Here is a 20,026-nt window from a genome sequence, read left to right as displayed (position 1 = left end):
TGCATGTGTCAAAACAAGGAAAAATTTCAACTCAAAATTTGTAATTGCGTCATTCCTGGTGGAACTTTTTGGCACATTCCAACTTTGCTATAAGTGGGAAGTGTGGGGATTTGCAATGGTATGCCATTGACTTCACTGGAGTTTATTTTGCATCAGTGATGTTTGAGAAACTTCCTCCACTTACAAGCACGCTCAAATTATGCCAGTTGCAATACAAACATCAACCTCTACAAATGCACTCATGTGTCAAGACCCGACATATAGCCTCGAGCATGGGTGATGACAATCACGACCGCCATATTTGTCAAACCGGCAACAAAAGCCTGCCGCCTTGTTCAGCTTCTCACGTGAAAACTTCATTGCACACCAAGAGCCTGGAACATCACTGCAGTGCAAAAGCACTCTCTCACACAGCAACTGATCATAGCAGAATGAATACTGCGCGATACCATGGCACTGCGGTATTAGTCATGTTAGCCAGCAGCTATTAGTCTTGCACACGTCGCACACGCCACTCATACTCCCAACTAGCTCCATGTTCAGATTGGTCCAATTGCTGAATCTTTCCTTCAGGCCCGATTCTGTCAGAAAGATGATGCAGACTCTAACTCCTCAAGCTCGTAGGCCACTGAAGCTATTCGCATGTTGCTCCATGTATATCCGCTCCAATGCACACAACCGCCCCCAAGCTCCTTTGTCTAGGGCTCTTTTCTAGACCACCACAGAAACCCTCGGACTCGGTCTTTGTGTCCCGATGCAGTTTCCACAGGATTTAGCCTCAACTCATGTCTCTGTTACTGACGAGCAGCAACTTAAGCAGGTCGGTGTACCTCTTTAGGGGACTCCCGCAACTCAGCATAATAATGCTCGGATGTCAATGTTTGCCACCACAAACAAGAATCGTGTCAACAAAATTGACTGACTGCAACACACACACACACACACACACACACACACACACACACACACACACACACACACACACACACACACACACACACACACACACACACACACACACACACACACACACACACACACACACACACACACACACACACACACCTTCAAAAGGACAGCATAAGCTATAATGTACAACCTGCAAGTGAAGTACGAGAGCAAAAGTTTGTTGTCACATCCTAATCACAGCATCGATTTAATTGGAGAGTATGCTACACATGTGCTACAACACCAGTCCACTGATGCAGATTTAAGGACGAAAGGTTATTATGTGGGAATTAAGGGAGTACATCATGAGGAGACTCGTGCTCTGATAGGAACACCAAGCAGGCCAAGCTTTCCTTGCAAATGCGATCAATTTTGATATTATTGCGGTTCTGTAAAACTGGCACTCTTCCGAGGCAATGACACCCAACATATAGCGATCCTAAGACAGTTATCTCATTAGTATATGTTTCGCTAGGCCTTTCCATTTGTCTAGTGGATAAATGGGACGAGATGCATTGCATAGTGCTTTTAGTTAGGTCTTCAGTCCTTTATTCTTTCATTTAGTTCATCTCTTTACTTCCCTTTATTTCATACCCAAACCACACAAGCAAGCACACAGATTAGTAACGCTGCCAGGAGCATCGGAACAGACGCAGCATCGTGGAAGCTCATTTGCATACGCACGCCATTTTCCGTTCAAACGGCGTGCCATAAACCAACTGACGCCTCACTTCAGACCTTCACCATGTACACTAAGATGCTACAACGCTCACCATAATCACTACAAACGCCTTCTAAAATCCCCACAACAACCTACACCTAACCTCATCACCACAATTGCCTCACTTTTACTGCAGACGCACGACCCTTCCCTCACCTCACTACAACTGCCGCAACTGCCATCAGCCCCCTGGATGCTCACCACAGTCTCTGGGGATGCCGGAGGAATGAAGACATTGCAAGCCAGGATGTTTCGGCATGCAACTCGAAGCAAAACGTGCGCAGGGGTTTATTTAAAGACGTGTGGGTATCTCCGAAGTTTCTCCAAATAACCACGCTCGAATAGAGTCCGGCGCACGTTCAGGGTTGGAGAGCACCCCCAAAGATCCTCGCCCAATGTTAATTTACGGAGCTCCATCACGTGGCCGGGCTCAAAGGCAACTAAAGACATTTGCAGTTATGGAGACTGGTGGGGTGTGGCTCCGGCGTGGGGCGACTGCAATGCGCCAATGGAGGAGCTCGGGAATGCCGACAGGGTCTTTTGATCCGATTTTTGGCCCCTCCATTGTTCAGGCTCTATAAAAGAGAAGCAAGCCAGGCTAAGAGAGTCAGTCATCCAGGATCTCTCCTCCATCCAGCGTCCGAGCAGAATCTCTTCATGAGCCAGCACACCCGAGTGGAGAGGGTGGAGCAATGGTGCAAGGTGAGCGTGGTGGAGCGAGGTGTTGCCAGGATGAGCCGGGATCATCCCTGGGTCATCGGCGTTCAGCTTTGGCTGCATTCCGCAGCCAATATTCACACTTGCACACCTCTCACACATCTCCATTAAGTGTTTCTCTCACACATCTTTTTCTCCCATCTCTGTCTCGTCCACTGAAGACGCACAAGCTAAAAGAGCGTGACTGACTCGCACCTCTCACACATTCCTCTTGCTTCTGGCTGCACGACACGCTGCACTGCATTTGCACCTCCCACTCCCACATCGTAGACCCCTAGTTTTCCTCCCTCCTCCCCCTTCCAAAGCGAGTAGGTTACGTAGGTCCATCGACCACACCAGGTACAATGAGGTCACGACACTTCAATGTCTCTCCTCTCTCTGGGCTACCTCAAATTTCCGTGTGTGTGTGTGTGTGTGTGTGTGTGTGTGTGTGTGTGTGTGTGTGTGTGTGTGTGTGTGTGTGTGTGTGTGTGTGTGTGATGGCACCTGTTATGTGTAATATAAGTTAAGATTGTAGAAGTTGATCGGAGTAACTCTGCATTGTCATATTTTGTAAACATTTGCATTTATTTTGCCGCACCCAATAATTCCTTGCTTTCCCCTACTGTGCCATATAATTTTCCTCGCCATGTTGTCATAAATGTACCCATCCCATCTTCGTCTTTTCCTTCATTGGTCCAGCATGTTCCGCACATTAGCAGAGCCCGGAAGTTATACCCCAAGAATCTGCTTATTAGCCGGTGCATACTTGGCAGCTTCGCTCGGCTGCACCTGAGACGGAAAGTTTAACGCAAGCACGCATCGAAGGCGCGATTCTCCGATAAGGAGACTGTGTGTACCACAGTTAAACGGTAGTCAGACAGAGGACAATGTGTCATGTGGTTAAATTGTTGGCATTCACGGTTGATTCGTGGCCCACCGTTACACTAACTTATTGGTGTGCGACGGTCTCGATTCCCGGTGAATCTGGGGAGAAACCAGGGATATCCCTGCCATCGTCGTACCCCCATGACCCCAGGTCCACAACAATATGTAGTGACTGATGCATGTTGATTATATATTTATTACAACCGTAAATTGTTCTTTTCTTAAAGCACCAAATAAATTTGGATTGGACCATACCAAAAACAAAGAAGTGAACATTTCACCAAAGACAGTGGACGAGAGACTGACCATCCGTCCAAGTACCACTTTTAATTTTTCCTGACAAATGCCATTCAAGCATGACGTTTTGGTCGGCATTTTAATCATGTATTTACCATTGCTAAAACATGCAACACAACCAACCTCTCTCTTCCGCCTCTCATCTAATGTTCGGCTCAGGAGCGATGACTTCTCCTCCTGCAGAATAAAAGAAGTCACAGCTCAAATATTCTGCTTGTTCTGCATGAGGACTGCAAGTGTAAGTACATAAAGTAAACGATAAAAGCAATATTTTATGAAAACTAAGACGAGTAATGAAAGCAGAGCAAAGACCCTCAATTTTCACATGATAAATACATCATTCCCACCCAGGTTACAAAAGGCAATGAGACCGACTTGTTTGCTGGCTCCTCCGAGAGAGACCTTGGGTTTAGTCCTAAAATCTCCCTCAAAGCTGAACATCCTGTGCAGCTGTTGCAAAACCTACAAAAAGAAGAAGACGAAGAAGAAGAAGAAGAAGAGGAAGAAGAAGAAGAAGAAGAAGAATAAGAAGAAGAAGAAGAAGAAGAAGAAGAAGAAGAAGAGGAAGAAGAAGAAGAAGAAGAAGAATAAGAAGAGGTAAGCAGAAAGCAATACCAACCAGTATTATTGAATGGTGTGCATTTAAAAGCACACTTTTCATACTTTGAAGAGTTCCAAACAATTAGGCTAAGGTCACAATCCTCACCAGGAGAGCACTACTATCTTTCAGAGGTTAGACAACTTAAACACATCTCAAAGTGGTGCAAATCCTGAGCTGTGTTAAAAACTGTTAAAACTATTTTAGGCATCATTGAGAGTTAAGTCTACAAGCTGCCACAAACATCTCACACATGGACATACAGACGACTACACGAAGCACAACACAGGACTGTTGGACGAGACGAACACAGCCACTGAGCTTGGTGGAAGTGATATCACCTCCCTGGATACTCTGTGTACCGGCAACATCACAACAATGGCACCGCCTTTCTCACCGCACTCAGCGGGGAATTTTCTACGGAGGTATTTCCTCCTCCCCATGGATGTCGATCTCTGAGGATTGTCCGTGGTCTTATCGCTTTAAATGCTGAACGTCAAGCAAGGATGCAACATGTTCCATTTTTAAAGCCTTTGGTGGGACATGCCTGGGTTTGAACGACAGACCTGCCAGACTCGAAGCGGATACTCCTTCCGTCATGCCAATGAAACCGGTGCAAGTTTGTTTACCGAAAACAAAAGCAACTTTTCTTGCACATTCTTCTTGATATATATGTGCATTCAGAATGTTAAAATATACAATTAACTTGTAGTATTCAGATTCTGAAGTACAAGTGCAATGCAGTGTTAATAAAATGTGAAGCAATACGTACAAACAGAGTAATGCAAATGCAAGTGCTGCAGAAAGGAATCTTTCCTCTTACGGCACAAGCTTTTGTCGATTATCTTGGCCTGCTCACCCTCACCGGTTGTTAAATATGTACAAGTAATCCAATGAACATGCTCTACAGGTGCCTTGAAGCAAGCAAAGGAGGAAAGCTTAGTTTCGATAAGAGACGGCATTGCATTTGAAGAGATACAACTTGGGGAATTTAAAAGTCTGAGTGATGCAAACTGCAACGCAGGCCATGGTTATCGAGCTCGGGTTGACAGTCATGAATAAATCATGAGATTTTCATGTTATCTCACCAACACATGTCCTCTTTGGTATACAGTCAAAATAAAAAAAGAGAATTAAAACCAGTTTACAAAACAATAGTTCTGACAAGTTTTTTTTTATATTTCTTTCGCATTTTCAAATAAAAGTTACTTTTTTACCTCCACCACCCGAGGTGGACAGAGGTTGTGTTTTCAAGGACAAATTGATTCGATTTTGGTGAAGATCCAGATCCGGATACGAGAATTATTTAATTTTGAAAGTGATTCTTCACCATTGAGAGATCGGACCAAAAACTATATATAGCATGATAACTGAAAAATGTATTGGGCCGGATCTGTTCTTGTGGATCAGGCATTATGCCAAAAAAAAAAAAATGTTGCATTGGCGTAACGGGTCACTGAAAAATAGGGTAGGTAGGTAGGGATTTTTATTTTTATTTTTATTTTTTTTAAATAAATCCCTCCCAAAATCTCCCTTGGCTCGAGTACCCCCCCTTTTTGTCGGCGACCCCCCCCCCCACTCAAAAAAAAAAAACTAGTACAGTGAACCTTGCCTAAATCGAACTTGCATAAGTCGAATAATCGCCTAAGTCAAAGATCTTATCAAGTTCTCTTCTCTTTATATTCTTTTGTTTTTACACCTTTAAATCTAAGCTATTTCTTCAGTCCTAACAGATTCGACTTAGACAAGGTTGACTGTAGTTTTTACAACAGCCAGTGGCGTACTGTCGTACATGGTAGACAAAGCATTGGAGGGGCAGAGCATTGTTCACGAACAACACTCTGCCCCTCCAATGCTTTGTCTACTGAGTACGACGGTACACCACTGACAACAGCTCTAAGATGTGTAAATTATATCGTCAGATGCCAGGAAATCCCATATGAAGACCCTTTAAATATTTTTTTTTCCCTGGGGGAGGCCCCCCAAACTTCCTGCTGGGGCTAGGGCCTTTCGCCTTTGGCGGATGAAGCCCCCCTTTCCCCAAGATCCTGAATCAGCCCCTGCCAAGCCTGAGATATCTCAGGCACCATCTCCAGGGGAATACACAAGATGCTGGTTTATAGCCTTTTCGGTGCTGTTCACACATATATCAACATTTTTAATAGCAAATACAGTGAACTCTGCCGAAGTCAAACCTCTCTAAGTCAAATAATCGCCCAAGTTGAAGTAATTTTTTTAACAAATCATGCAAAACATGTCTTTACCTCTGGTAAGACAAATTTCTTCTAAATCGAACAGATTTTTGTGGTCCCAAGAGACGACGAAGCGATAACCGAAGTCGTCTAAGATAGACACCTTTTCCGCCGCCAAAACGTCCGAAAAGGACCCTCCATCACTGCTAGATGCTTGCACGGAGGAAAGTATTGGAGCAGTGTCACAATTTATGTCTGCAATTCCCTGAATGATATCTCCAAGCCTCGCATCTTTGTCGCATTTTCGTAAGACGCTGAACAGTTTTTTAGGCCCAAGCATGTCAGTAATCTTGATAGAGTACGCGGCCATGTTGGAAACAACAGACGACGTACTGATCGAGCGAGGCGCAATATCTCTCCCTCGTACAGATGATATGCAGAGCCGTTTCGCACACACACACACACACACACACACACACACACACACACACACACACACACACACACACACACACACACACACACACACACACACACACACACACACACACACACACACACACAGCGAGCTAAACTATGACATATGCATAGCGCAGCGTGCAGCGGGTTCTGTCCGAAACACTTCCGGGTTTTTGCGATCGCGATCGCAATCAACAAGATACTTGATATCGATAAAAAAAAACCGTAGGGTCGGCGGAATTTTGAGGGTCGGGCGGGTTACGCCAATGCAACATTTTTTTTTTTTGGCCTTACGTGGCGGAGGTATGTGCTCTACCGAGTGCCCTTCTAGTTCAGTAATAGGTTGTTTCTTGCCACCTGTCCATTGAGGCCATCTTTGTGAAGCGAATGGGATATTGTTGATTGATGAACTCTGACCTCCATCTCAGACACAGAGCCTTGGAGATCTTTCAAAGTCATTGTTGGATTTACAGTGACATCCCGAACCAGTTTCCTGCTTGCCTGGCTGCCGAGTTTGGATGAGCGACCTGATCTGAGTCTGCGGTATCAGCGACCTGATCAGCGACCTGATCTGATGAGCGGTAGAGTCTGGGTGGAATGATAAGTCTTCCACTTGTTAATGATGTATTTCCCCGTACTCAAAGGGTTAATGAGTGATTTTGATATCATATTATAACTCTCTCCTGAACGATGCTTCTCCACCACTTTATGTCTGACTTCTTTGGAAAGCTGCTTGGTCTTCATGTTTGCCTTGTTGGTTGACCAAGTGAGTTACACCTTAAAACTCCTTAGACAAGTGGGGGAGTTTAATGTTAATGTTAAACCAATGATTACATACAGGTAGCACCCATTCCACTTATTTTGTAGCCTTTCAAACAAATAATTTACTCCTGAAGTGATTTGGGGTTAATTGGGTAAAGGGGTTTCAATACTTTTAGAACTGAGAATCATCTGATTTTTTTCTGTTAATCGAACTTATTCATATTTTATCTTCATTTTTTAGCTTTATCACTTTGGAGTAGTTTGTGAACACTCGATATATTAAGTTTGATTTGAAAACGTCATGGAATAACCTCAGGTGAGATCAAAATGTGAAAACTTTGGAGGGGGCTGAATACTTTTGCAGGCCACTGGATTGGCTTCATGGTGATTGCCTTTTGCCTGTGAGCGAGCGGCGGCAGCAGCACTGTCTGACCCCACATCCAAATATCCACTTTATCGCAGCCTTTGGTGGCCTCAAAACAGACCTCAAGGGCAACGTTTGTTTGCTTAAAACTCAGAAGAGCCCATACCTCTGTCAGGCTGAATGAACAGTTCACGTTTTGTATCCCACTGATAGACCAGATTTGGATTCGGACCTGAACTAAAACCTCATCGACTTGTTCTTGTCACCTACCCAAATCATCCACCAAGTTTTGTCATAGTCTGTTCACAACTTTTTGAGATATCATGTGCACAGACAGACAGGCAGACAGACAGACAGACAGACAGAAAGGGGTGAAAACATAACCTCATTCACCTTCGGAAGTGGAGGTAAAAAGACATCTAAAATCTCGTATGGAGTTTGTGAAACATCATCGTGATGACACTGCAGGCATGTGGAGAATGGTTTTCTGGTCAGATGAGATAACAATGAAACGTTTTTTTTTGTCCCATGGTCACAGATGTGGTCACCAAGACACACAAGATGTCAGACCCATGAGGTCTGCATTTGACATACTTAGGTCAGATGAAAAACAGCTACCACCAAAAAACAAACAACTAAAAGGTAGGTTGTGAAGAAGAATATGAAGTAGAAGAAGCTTATTGTAAACACAGGTCTAAAATTGAAAACAAAGTGTAACTCGAGGGGGAGCACTCGGTAGAGTGCAAAACCTCCGCCGCCAATACTGCTAGGTGACTGAAGTGAACCTGATATCCTATTCATTAAATTTGACGTCAACAGTGCTCACAGAGTTATAGTTTGCAACTTTCCCTTTTAATTTTAACTTTTACATACTCAATTCATTCGTCATAACTAGATTCTTTGAGACAGAAATTGATTTTACGTGGGGATATCCACCTGAAGTTCCAAAATCAGCCGCAATTATAATTTTGGCATTTTTGTTGGAAATCACTTATAACATGTAGAAATGCAAAAAAATATATATATATATATATATCGAAATTTTGTTGAAAAAAAATTTGCAAAATTGTTTTTTTTCTCCAACATTTTTTTTTTGGGGGGGGAGGGTTGAAAATCACTTAAAACATGTAGAGATGCAAAAAAAAAATAAATTCAAATATTTTTTTCAAAATGGCCACCATAGCAGCCATATTGGATTTTGGACCAAGTCCAAAATCTAATGGCATGATCTTTGGACCAGACCGAACCCCCCACCAAGTTTCGTCCAAATCCGTCGAGGAGTTTTTCCGTAATACTGTTCACAAACAAACAAACAAACAAACAGAAAGGGGTGAAAACAATAACCTCCGATCTTCGATGGCGGAGGTAAAATATTTGTTCTGATGATTTTAAAATACAGAACTGAATTTCTTGAAAATTATTTTCAGGCACTTTTGTTACAAAGCAAGAAAAATTGCAAGATCTTACAATCTCAGTTTCGTGTGTGCCTTTACGAGACGGGATGACGTACTTTGTTGGGGGAAGGGGCTGTTTATACCCTGCAAACAGAACAGTGTACCCTTTTTATTTTATACCAGCAAATACCAGCTGTTACAAGAATACAGGGGAGGAGGGGAGGAGGGGGAGGGGGGAGGGAGCAGAGAGTGAGGAGAAAGCAGAGGAGGGATGGAGGGGCAAAAGGGGGAGGGGAGAGAAAGGAGGGAGAAGAGAGAGAGGAGATATCTTGGGGGGGGGGGTTGTATAACAATTGCTATGTTAACGTATAATGCAGATTAAATGTAAAGTGCATTCGTTGGGGGTCAGGGCCAGGTTAAAGTTTCTTATTTTGAAGAGTTATGCTTCAGTCACATTTGGCTCGGCGGCCGTAGGGTCTAAAAAATCTACGGCCACTAGCAATTATAGGGCGGCACGGTCACACAATGTAGCAGTCACATGTTTTTATTTTTCGGGTAACCGCACAGGGTATTTAGAAATTGTGGAGACCAAAAACGTGGGGGTGCCGTACGGTCTTTGATTTGATGTCGCACGGTGACCTTAGGGCGTCCCTGCGGCGGCCATAGAATTTTCAAGGCAGACGCAAGGTAGCCTCAAGGTGCCCGCAAGGCGACCGCAGGGGGGCCCTAAGGCGAACACGGAAATAGTGCGGCCACCGTAATTTTTTGGGGATTGGCAAAATTCATTTTTCATTTATAAGAGCCTACGGAAAATGCACGAATAACGCAAGCCCACCGTACTCCCTACGTACGGTCGACGTGGAACACATCTACGTCATGGCTACGGCTTGTCGAATTGCTACGGCCAACCTAGAAATGAAAAAAAGTTATAACTCCGCGCTTTAATTCCACGGAGACCCCTACGCCCTGTAAAAGATAGCCATATGGCGTAGGGCCACACTGAGGCCACCAAGAAAATCTGTGGCCGCCGCACGTTTCTGTCAATTCAGGGGGGGGACGGCCGCCGTATCCGAGCCGTAGAGCAAATGTGACTCATGCTTTATACACCTCATGGATGCCCACAAAGGGGGTAATGTCAGATTTTTATCAACTGTAAAGGATGTAATATGTGAATATACATGATTTTCATGGATGATTAATGGGAGATTAGTATTCTTCAATTCCTTCGTATTGTTACGAATTTGGAAGCCTTTTGCACAGTCAGCTTTTTTTATAGTCAGGGTTTCTTTTATAGTCAGGTTTTTTTAAATCTTTAAATCTACCAACGCCAACAAAATCGTCACTTCACTCCTCCTCCCACTCTGCGGGCGAACAAGCGCTTCACCCGCCAAACCTTCACTTCACACCACGGCGCCATAACGCACCTGTTTCTGACTATGGACGTGGGTGGAGGCCCCTCGCCTCGGAGCTCTGACTCAGCCCCATCAAAGAAGAATGTCTCCCCTGTCGACACTGGGGAAGACAACAGGGCCTCTCTTGGAGGAGGAACACCGTGACGCCGACACGCCCCTCCTCCAATCGCGGCTGGCCACCACGACACCTGAAAACGTCCCGTCCAATCCGGAGGTGAGTTACCCAAGAGCGGATCCCTACACCCCGCACGGAGGAGGGATAAGAAGGACCGCGAGCTGTATCCGGTGGGGGGGGGTTCCTTGGAGGTCGTTCCTTGCTTCTAGTCTGCTGGGCTCTCCTGGTCGTCGGTCATCGTTCGTGGCTGGCCGGGTCGATCGTAGCATCTTGGCTGCGCTCGTTGGATTCTAGTTCGTGGGTTTGAGTTCCACCGTGGTGGGTTGTGTTGAAGCGCTCGAGCTGGGGATGCCCATTCCCTTCCACGGACTCCGAGCTCCACAAGTGCGGGTTGGTAAAACTGCACGAGGCGGCCAGGTACCCGACCAAACTCTAACCCCCAGCTTGCCTATCCTCCGTGGCTGGAGGGTCCGAATAAAGGCCAGTTGGCGGCATTTCTTTTTGGGTGTGTGTGTCTATTTGTGGCCAGTCTTATAAGTAGAACTGCATAAGTGCCTTGCTTATTGTACATTGCATTTTAGTCGGTTTACCCGTGCTCTGTGTCTCCCTTCCTGATTATTATTTGTAAAATAAACCCTCTTGTTAAATGTACCAGCTCGTTTTCTGTGCTTTCTCTCATTGGCCTAGCATGGTTCGGGGTTGAGTTATAGTGAGGCCGATTGTGCCGTAAATTGTTATTTGGGCCGGCGCGGCTTTGCTAATTCCCACTCGGTTACGCCGGATCTGAGTCGGTAACAGCGACCCGGTTCAGACAAAGCCGGTCAAGGGTGTGGCTTCCCCGGTAGTTTAAATCGCGTAGTGACTAAGGTATTTTGGCTAAAGACGAATAACCCTACACTAAGCGATTGAAATATTGGCGTCCACGGTCCATTAAGCGACCTGTCGACTTCGGAGTTATCCGGGGTGACGAACTTCAATTTCGGGTGCACGGTGGGAGACGGCCAAACTGCTCCATCTGGCGTTTGTTCCTCGTCCCCGAACCCGGCACCACAACAATATGTCCTGTTGAGCCATGTTCATGATGTGCTGTGTTTATCATTGCTGAGACCAGATTCACTGTTTAAAGTAAACCTTACAGAGATAATAAATTGGTGTCATGCGATCCTGCGATTTGTGGACCCAGTCCTGTTTTACCCCTAATTTGGTGTCTCACGATGGACATGGTCAAGGTCATGATTCTATATCTTTTCAACTGTCAACATACTGGTTGGAAAGATGGAGAATCTAAAATACTGTATAGATTACATTTAAACACGTCCAAAAATAAATAAATCCCCCCCACCCCCCCCAAAATATATCCCTACTAACCTACCCCATTCTTTGGGGGGCATGTTACCAGAAACCCAACATTTTTTTTGGGGGGGGGGGGAAGGCTTAGGGAAGGAAATGGGGAAAACAAACCAGGTATAGGTAGTTAGGGAAGGAAATGGGGAAAACAAACCAGGTATAGGTAGTTAGGGAAGGAAATGCGGAAATAAACCGGGTATAGGTAGTTAGGGAAGGAAATGGGCAAAACAAACCGGGTATAGGTAGTTAGGGAAGGAAATGGGCAAAACAAACCGGGTATAGGTAGTTAGGGAAGGAAATGCGGAAATAAACCGGGTATAGGTAGTTAGGGAAAGAAATGCAGAAATAAACCGGGTATAGGTAGTTAGGGAAGGAAATGGGGAAAACAAACCGGGTATAGGTAGTTAGGGAAGGAAATGGGGGAAACAAACCGGGTATAGGTAGTTAGGGAAGGAAATGGGGAAAACAAACTGGGTATAGGTAGTTAGGGAAGGAAATGCGGAAATAAACCGGGTATAGGTAGTTAGGGAAGGAAATGGGCAAAACAAAATTGGGTATAGGTAGTTTGGGAAGGAAATGGGGAAATAAACCAGGAATAGGCAGTTAGGGAAGGAAATGTGGAAATAAACCGGGTATAGGTAGTTAGGGAAGGAAATGGGGAAAACAAACTGGGTATAGGTCGTTTGGGAAGGAAATGGGGAAACCAACCGGGTATAGGTAGTTAGGGAAGGAAATGGGGAAACAAACTGGGTATAGGTAATTTGGGAAGGAAATGGGGAAACCAACCGGGTATAGGTAGTTTGAGAAGGAAATGGGGAAACCAACCGGGTATAGGTAGTTTAGGAAGGAAATGGGGAAACAAACCGGGTATAGGTAGTTAAGGAAGGAAATGGGTAAACAAACTGGGTATAGGTAGTTAGGGAAGGAAATGGGGAAACCAACCGGGTATAGGTAGTTAGGGAAGGAAATGGGAAATGGGGAATGGTAAAACGTACCGAGACCGACACAGCCCCGATTCACGACTACACCGATGTGTACCGACCTGTCTGTCGAGATAAAGGTATCCTTTTCCTCGAGTGATCGTAAAAAAAAAAAAATTCACTCACTTTCCAACAAACTAACTGATTAACTTGATCACATTCACACTAACTAGGTTCGAACTCAGCCCCCGGAAGCGTGAGCTCCGTTTACCCCAAAACAGCCCTTTAACCTTTCCCCCGGAAACGATGTCAACCTTCCACCGTTTCCTTTCACGTCCACACTTTCCTTTTGTTGTGTCGATGTGAAAACAAGGGCAGTCTCATCATGGTGCCAATGTTAAAATTCCTCATACACATGTCCAAGTTAAACGTGATAATCGGAGAATATAAAAGGGCATGAAGGTGGAATTACAAGTTGAGCTAAATTATAAACTAAAATCTTTCGTTTACCATTCTTCAACTTTTATAAAATCTCCAACGGTTGGTGAACAAGTTAATGAAAAAGAGAAAGGAATTAAAAGCTTGTACAAAGAAAATAATTTGCCACAATTCGAAGGAAATTAATATTGTCCAACTTCCAAAGATGGAACATGATGAATTGGACAGAAACTGCCCCTTCGTGCTCCTCCATAACCTGAAGGAACGCGGTTTCTCATGAGGAAACTTCAACTGTTTGCTATGCTCTCCTGACGGAAAAAGAAAGAAGTTCGTTTTCATTACAAAAACAGGAGATGGAGCAATAAAACATCACAATAATCGTGTGACTCGGCCGGGCGATCACGGAGGTGGAATCCAACGAATCTTAAATAATGCAGAGATTCGACGGTGTATATAGATGAGGGTAGATCTGAGATCGAGTGTGAGCGAATTCACGAACTGACTCAGTGACGTATGTGCGGCACCATAACAATGGCAGTGACGTAGTACAGCACCCTTACAATGGCAGTGACGTAGTACAGCACCCCTACAATGGCAGTGACGTAGTACGGCACCATAACAATGGCAGTGACGTAGTACAGCACCCTTACAATGGCAGTGACGTAGTACGGCACCATAACAATGGCAGTGACGTAGTACGGCACCCCTACAATGGCAGTGACGGAGTAAAGCACCCCAACAATGGCAGTGACGTAGTACGGCACCATAACAATGGCAGTGACGTAGTACGGCATTCTTACAATGGCAGTGATGTAGTACAGCACCATAACAATGGCAGTGATGGAGTACGGCACCTTACCATGGCAGTGACGGAGTACGGCACCCTTATCATGGCAGTGACGGATTACGGCACCCGTACCATGGCAGTGACGGATTACGGCACCCTTACCATGGCAGTGAGGGAGTATGGCACCCTTACCATGGCAGTGAGGGAGTACGGCACCCTTACCATGGCAGTGAGGGAGTACGGCACCCTTACCATGGCAGTGACGGAGTACGGCACCTTTATCATGGCAGTGACGGATTACGGCACCCGTACCATTGCAGTGAGGGAGTACGGCACCCTTACCATGGCAATGAGGGAGTATGGCATTCATAACCATGGCAGTGACGGAGTACGGCACCCTTACCATGGCAGTGAGGGAGTACGGCACCCTTTCAATGGCTTTTCGTGTTCCTTCGCTTCGGCATGTGTGAAGCTCGCAACTCAAACATTAAATTCCCACTGCATGTATCTTATGTATCATGACAAATATGCCAGTAATGGTGCGTGTATGGTAAGGTTAACCTATGTCATCATCATTTATGAATCTGCAGGTGAACTCGCATATGAATAACCAATATCACACAGAGCCAAACGTCCTTTTAAAAAGGAGTGTACAGAGATGAAAAGTAAGACCCTCAACAGCAATGACGACGACGACGACGACGACGACAACGACGACGCAGCAACAACAACGTGCAGATGCACAACAGACACAGGTTTAAAAAACAACAAAAATCATAAAACACAAGAATAATCATATCTACAACTGGTAAAAGTTACTTTAAAGGTTTAAAATGTACTTGTGGTTAGATCAAGAGTTTGGTGGATCAAGGGGCCAGTGGATCAAGAGCAAGGAGAATTGAGGGAGAAGGGTGAGGGGGAGAATTGGTTTGGATGACTAAGGGGAGCTTTTGAGAAAGGTGAGGGGAAAGTTTGGGGGGTGGGGGAAGAGAGTGAAGTTTGCTTTAAAGAGGGAGGATGTGGCTGAATTGAGATTGAGGGAGAACAGGCACGGTCACGGGAAAGGAGGAAGAAGGGAGAGGGAGGAGAGGAGAGTGGAAGGATGAGACTGGGGAGCGGTATGGTAAAGATGGGAGTGGGCGGGGGGAGGAACAAGATTTGAGGGGGTGGGAAGAGGGGAAGGTGTGATGAGAGGAAAAAGAGCATGTTGGAGATATTGAGGAGTGTGCTGAATGAGAGTGTGAGACATTTGTTAGGTTGGAACGGAGCCCACAGATGTTAGAAAACCATACAGTTTTGGATAGCAGAGGAGGAACTGTTGGTGTGGCAGAGGATGGTGGAGAGATGCTGCTGAGAGAGGATATAGAATTGGGGGCAAGATGGGTGGAGTAAAAGGAGGGGCTATAACAGGGAAGTAGTTAGGAGGAGGTGGATTTAAGAGGAGGTGGGATGAATTTTCGCTGAAGTTGGAAAAAATACCGATTAATAATGGAAGATGAACAAGTATTGCAAAATGAGATTTAAAAAATCTCACAGATTTGTAAAAAAAAAAAAAGAGATTTGTTTATATACATTGGAAGATGGATGGAGTGCAGAAGTAGTGTTTCGAATCTGGAAGCCGTGAGCACTCAACATACAGGTCCTATAGAACAGTTATATCGGTAAGTATGTGTTTTTAGTTAGGGTCCCCGTCCCTCATTTATTGGGTGAATAAATGCACATGCGCCGTGAATTATTTTAATAGTTAGGATTTTTAGATCACTCACAACAACTACGGCTACTACATCTACAACTACAACAACAACGCCATCTTCGCTCTCACAGCGACAACCCTCTGCTCCCGGCATTCTCCGCGCGCTCGCTGGAATGCAGACGTGTTCGGAATTCGTTCGGGGATGGAATTCCATTCCCAAATATGGTCATGGACCGATTCGCTTGGCTGAGTAAAATATTACATTACACTATTACATAACTCTTGATATGAGTAAAATGACTTACAGACATTAAATAAGCGTCGTTTTTTTACTAATTTAATGACTAGGATTCCATTTCAGTGGTTATTTTCTCATTTTGTGGTAATCTTTAACATGAAATTCAAGATGGCTGCCAATGGCCATGTTGAATATTTGAATCTGTCCCACCTTCCAAAATTTTGTAGCTTTTTACTTTACAGTAATTATGCTGTTTATTTTGTCACAGGATCATTGGATTTCTGCAAGCAAAAGACCACCGACTGCCACTACAACTGATCAGTCACCACATCACATCCCAACTGTTGAGTTACAGAATTAACTGAGTTCAGACTAACATGTCTGAAGAATCAACCAGTAGCAGAAGTAGCAACCTCCCTCCTCAATGTGTTGCAATGTGGTGATCATATTGATCAGGAAGACTCACTTGATGGGATTTCCAGTGGAAAGTGGCAAAGCTTGCATGAAAAAGTAGCTAATTGGAGGGGGCTTGAGAGGTTTGGCATGGTGTATGAGAGTGCCAACTGGGAAAAGGGACACAAAGGTCTTAACATGCACAAGGAATGTTACCTGTCTATTTCAAGCAAGAGAAAGCTCCAGCAAGCTGAAAAGCGAAAATCTGCATATAGTGAACAAAGCAGGTAACCGCTACAGTTGCAGTTACAGTTCTACAGTCTGTGTTTAAATACTGCGTTGGCCTTGTTTTGCCCTGACCTTTTCTGCTATTTGTGCTTGGAGAACAGTTCCTGCTTATTTGTTCACACTAGTTGCAACTCACTATTTCATTTCGTTGAGTTTGTTGGTTTCATGTTTTCTTTACACTTGCACATTTTTATGCATAATAAGAGGTGCAAAATTTTAACAATTGAACTTCATTTGTTGTGTCTGCATTTGCCTCTTTGATCAACCCTGCTGTTTTATTGGGTTTGGATTTCCTCAATTGAACTTGTATTTGCTATTTGTTACCACCACACATGAACTCAATACCTTGTTGTTTTTTTCCTGTGTGTGCAGTGAATCGACGTCCGCGTCTGAGACCCAGAAATCTGCTGCTGCTGATCCCCTTCCAGCTCCTTCACCGAAATGTCTACATTCGAGCATAGGGCATCTACATGATAAAAACTTATGTGTCTGGTGCATGCGTCCAGAAGACAAAAAGCATCCTGGACAGAAATTAAATACTTTGTATCTTGTAAGTCAAGAAAAGGCTTGGAGCGTGTTTAAAAGCATACAGTGTTACGAGACGACATGGACATGAAAGATCGCATTCTCAAACTGATTGATGCCACACCTGACCCATTTGCAGCTGAGATACGATACCATCATCGCTGCTGGCTCAAGTACATCACCAACAATAAGATTAATGAGGAAAGGCATGAGCTAAATGATGAATGAGCTGCAAAAATGACCATAAAAATGAGTTAGAAACAACCTTGATCATATTTTCTCAAACAACGATGACCTCAAAATGGGCAAGTAACACCTGGAATTAATTTTTAGTCAAAAAGACACTTCATAATTCATGCCTGTATGTTCATTTACTCAAGATTTATGTATTAAAAATTTTTTTCCAAGATGGCCACTGGTGGCCATTTTGGATTTCATCGTGAAGATGCCGTCCAAGTCAACAAGTTACACCTGGAATGAATTTCACGCCATATAATTACTTGAAACAATACCTTAATCGTCTTCCTACCTTAACTGGTTTGGAAGATGTGAAATATTCACATATTCAATATGGCTGTTGGCGGCCATCTTGGATTTCACATTGAAGATGACCACGAAATGAAAGAATAACCACTGGAATGGACCCCTAGTCATTAAATTGGTAAAAAAACGACACATTTCATGTCTGTAAGTTATTTTACTCAAGAGTTATGTAATTGTGTAATTTCCAAGATGGCCGCCAGCGGCCATTTTGGATTTTGCCCTCTGGTGGAGTGAGCCCACACTTTTGGGAGGGGCATAGGAGCTCATTTTTTTCTAAATACCCCAAAGTACCAAAATCCATCCTCAAACGAACTTGTGCTCTCCATGGTCACGGGAGTCCTGGATATGACCCTACTAAAGAGTTAAGAGAATGGAGAGAGTAAGCCTTGCAGCAGAAGGAATTTTTAGAGATGGGATGAAAGAAAGGTCGAATCTATAGCTTGGTTGAATTTACTTATAGCTACCTGGCACTGTGCTACCTGCTTACCTACCATATCTATGACCACCCCCAGATCCTTCTCCTGTGTGACATGCTCCAAAATTACCCCTTACATCCTGTAATCCTCTGTTATCCACCTTACCTCCATGGTTTGTATAATCTGTAAATTTGGAAAGCTTACTCTTCACCCCACTAACCAAATAATTGATGTAAATAATGAATAGTAATGGTCCAGGTAATGAACCCAGAGGTACCCCCCTCCTTACATCCTCCTAGCAAGACATCCTCCAACTCACGGCCACTCCTTGCTTCCTATCACTAAGCCAGTTTACAATCCAATTAGCAACCTGACCAGCCACTCCACAAGCCCTCACTTTGGCTAACAACCTCCAATGTGGTACCTTATCCACTCCACCCTCTGTCGTGCCATCTGTCATCCCTCAGATCGATAAGCAGCAGCCTCTTCACTCTCTGCAGATCTGGATAAAATCACAATCTGGTCCAACACGTGGAACATGTCTTTCATTCCTGCCAAATCTCACCCTCTCACTATGTCTCTCCAAAAGGACCGTCTGGAATCCCTCCCCCTCCCCCATCTACTTTCTCAACAGTCTTCTTGATGAAGTCCTTTCATTCAAACTTTTGGGCCACAACAGCTGCCATGATCCTTCCTGGGAAAGCCACATTTCCAACCTGGCCTCCAAAGCCAGTCACTGACTGGGAATCCTCCATCGTGCAAAGTCCATCCACGGCCCACCTGAGCTCCTGACCACATACAAAGCTTTCATCCGCAGCCTGATGGAGTACTGCTCTCTCCCCTGGGCTGGTGCTCCTGCCTCTCACCTCTCTCGGCTTTACACTGTAGAAACCAAGGCATTTCGGATCATTGGTATCTCCCGCGATGAGGCTGAGTCGTTGGGCCTCTCACTCTCTTACCGCAGGCAGGTCAGTGGTTTTTCTGACTTCTACCATCTCCACTCCGTACCCCCCCCTGCTCTGTCTACTATCTGTCCCCCAAAATATCCGCAGGGTGGTCAAGGTCCACCAGCAACCCCCTTCTGGTAAAACTTCCAAAATCAAGATTCACCGGTCACCTTCACTCTTTCATTCCTCTTTTTTCCCACCTCTGCAAGAAACTCCCACACACTTTTCAATCCCACTCTTCCCTCCAGGTCTTCAAAACAGCTGTTAACCACCATCTCTTATCTTCCCAAATCCAAAACTAAGATCTTTTCTACCCCCGTTAATCCACCTCCAACCCCACCTCCTTCAAATTTCTTGCTTTCCTTCCTGAAAAGGAGTGTCTATCTTGTATCCCCTGTAGTGTCCATCTTGTATACGCAGTGTTCCCCACCCACCCCTCTCCCTTCCACAGATCTCCTCATGTCTCTGTTCCCCACTGTTTTGTCCTTCCCTCTCCCGTCCCTCTTGTCTCCTGCCCCCCTTGTTGTGCGTTGTGTGTTAGCTCTCATACGAGCCTTGACAATGTGTTAAAAAAATAATAATCATGGACCAGATTACTCCATACAACAGCATTGGTGTTGCGCTTTATACCGAGATAGTCGGGGA

The 20,026-nt window shown here is 44.7% G+C and overlaps 1 protein-coding gene across 9 annotated transcripts in view; it reads right to left on the bottom strand.

Annotated features, from left to right (window-relative positions):
- Window positions 1-20,026, bottom strand: part of UBE3C (ubiquitin protein ligase E3C) — a 191,765-nt gene that overhangs the window by 124,766 nt on the left and 46,973 nt on the right. For 6 of the 9 annotated variants that reach the window (XM_085890523.1, XM_085890527.1, XM_085890522.1 and 3 more), the window contains 2 exons: window positions 3,926-4,012; window positions 3,674-3,727 (listed from right to left, as the gene is read on the bottom strand). In XM_085890523.1, coding sequence (XP_085746649.1) covers window positions 3,674-3,727; window positions 3,926-4,012 — 141 coding nt within the window. Of the gene's footprint in view, window positions 1-3,673; window positions 3,728-3,925; window positions 4,013-13,188; window positions 13,411-20,026 lie in introns of those variants that run through there. The other 3 variants (XM_085890529.1, XM_085890525.1, XM_085890530.1) reach the window with 3 other exon arrangements.

The sequence above is a fragment of the Eptatretus burgeri genome, chromosome 8 (assembly GCF_056783735.1).
Source record: "Eptatretus burgeri isolate ZD-2024b chromosome 8, Ebu_testis_v1, whole genome shotgun sequence".
In the NCBI taxonomy this organism is placed as follows: Eukaryota; Metazoa; Chordata; class Myxini; order Myxiniformes; family Myxinidae; genus Eptatretus; species Eptatretus burgeri.
This window is presented reverse-complemented; position numbering and strand designations above follow the sequence as displayed.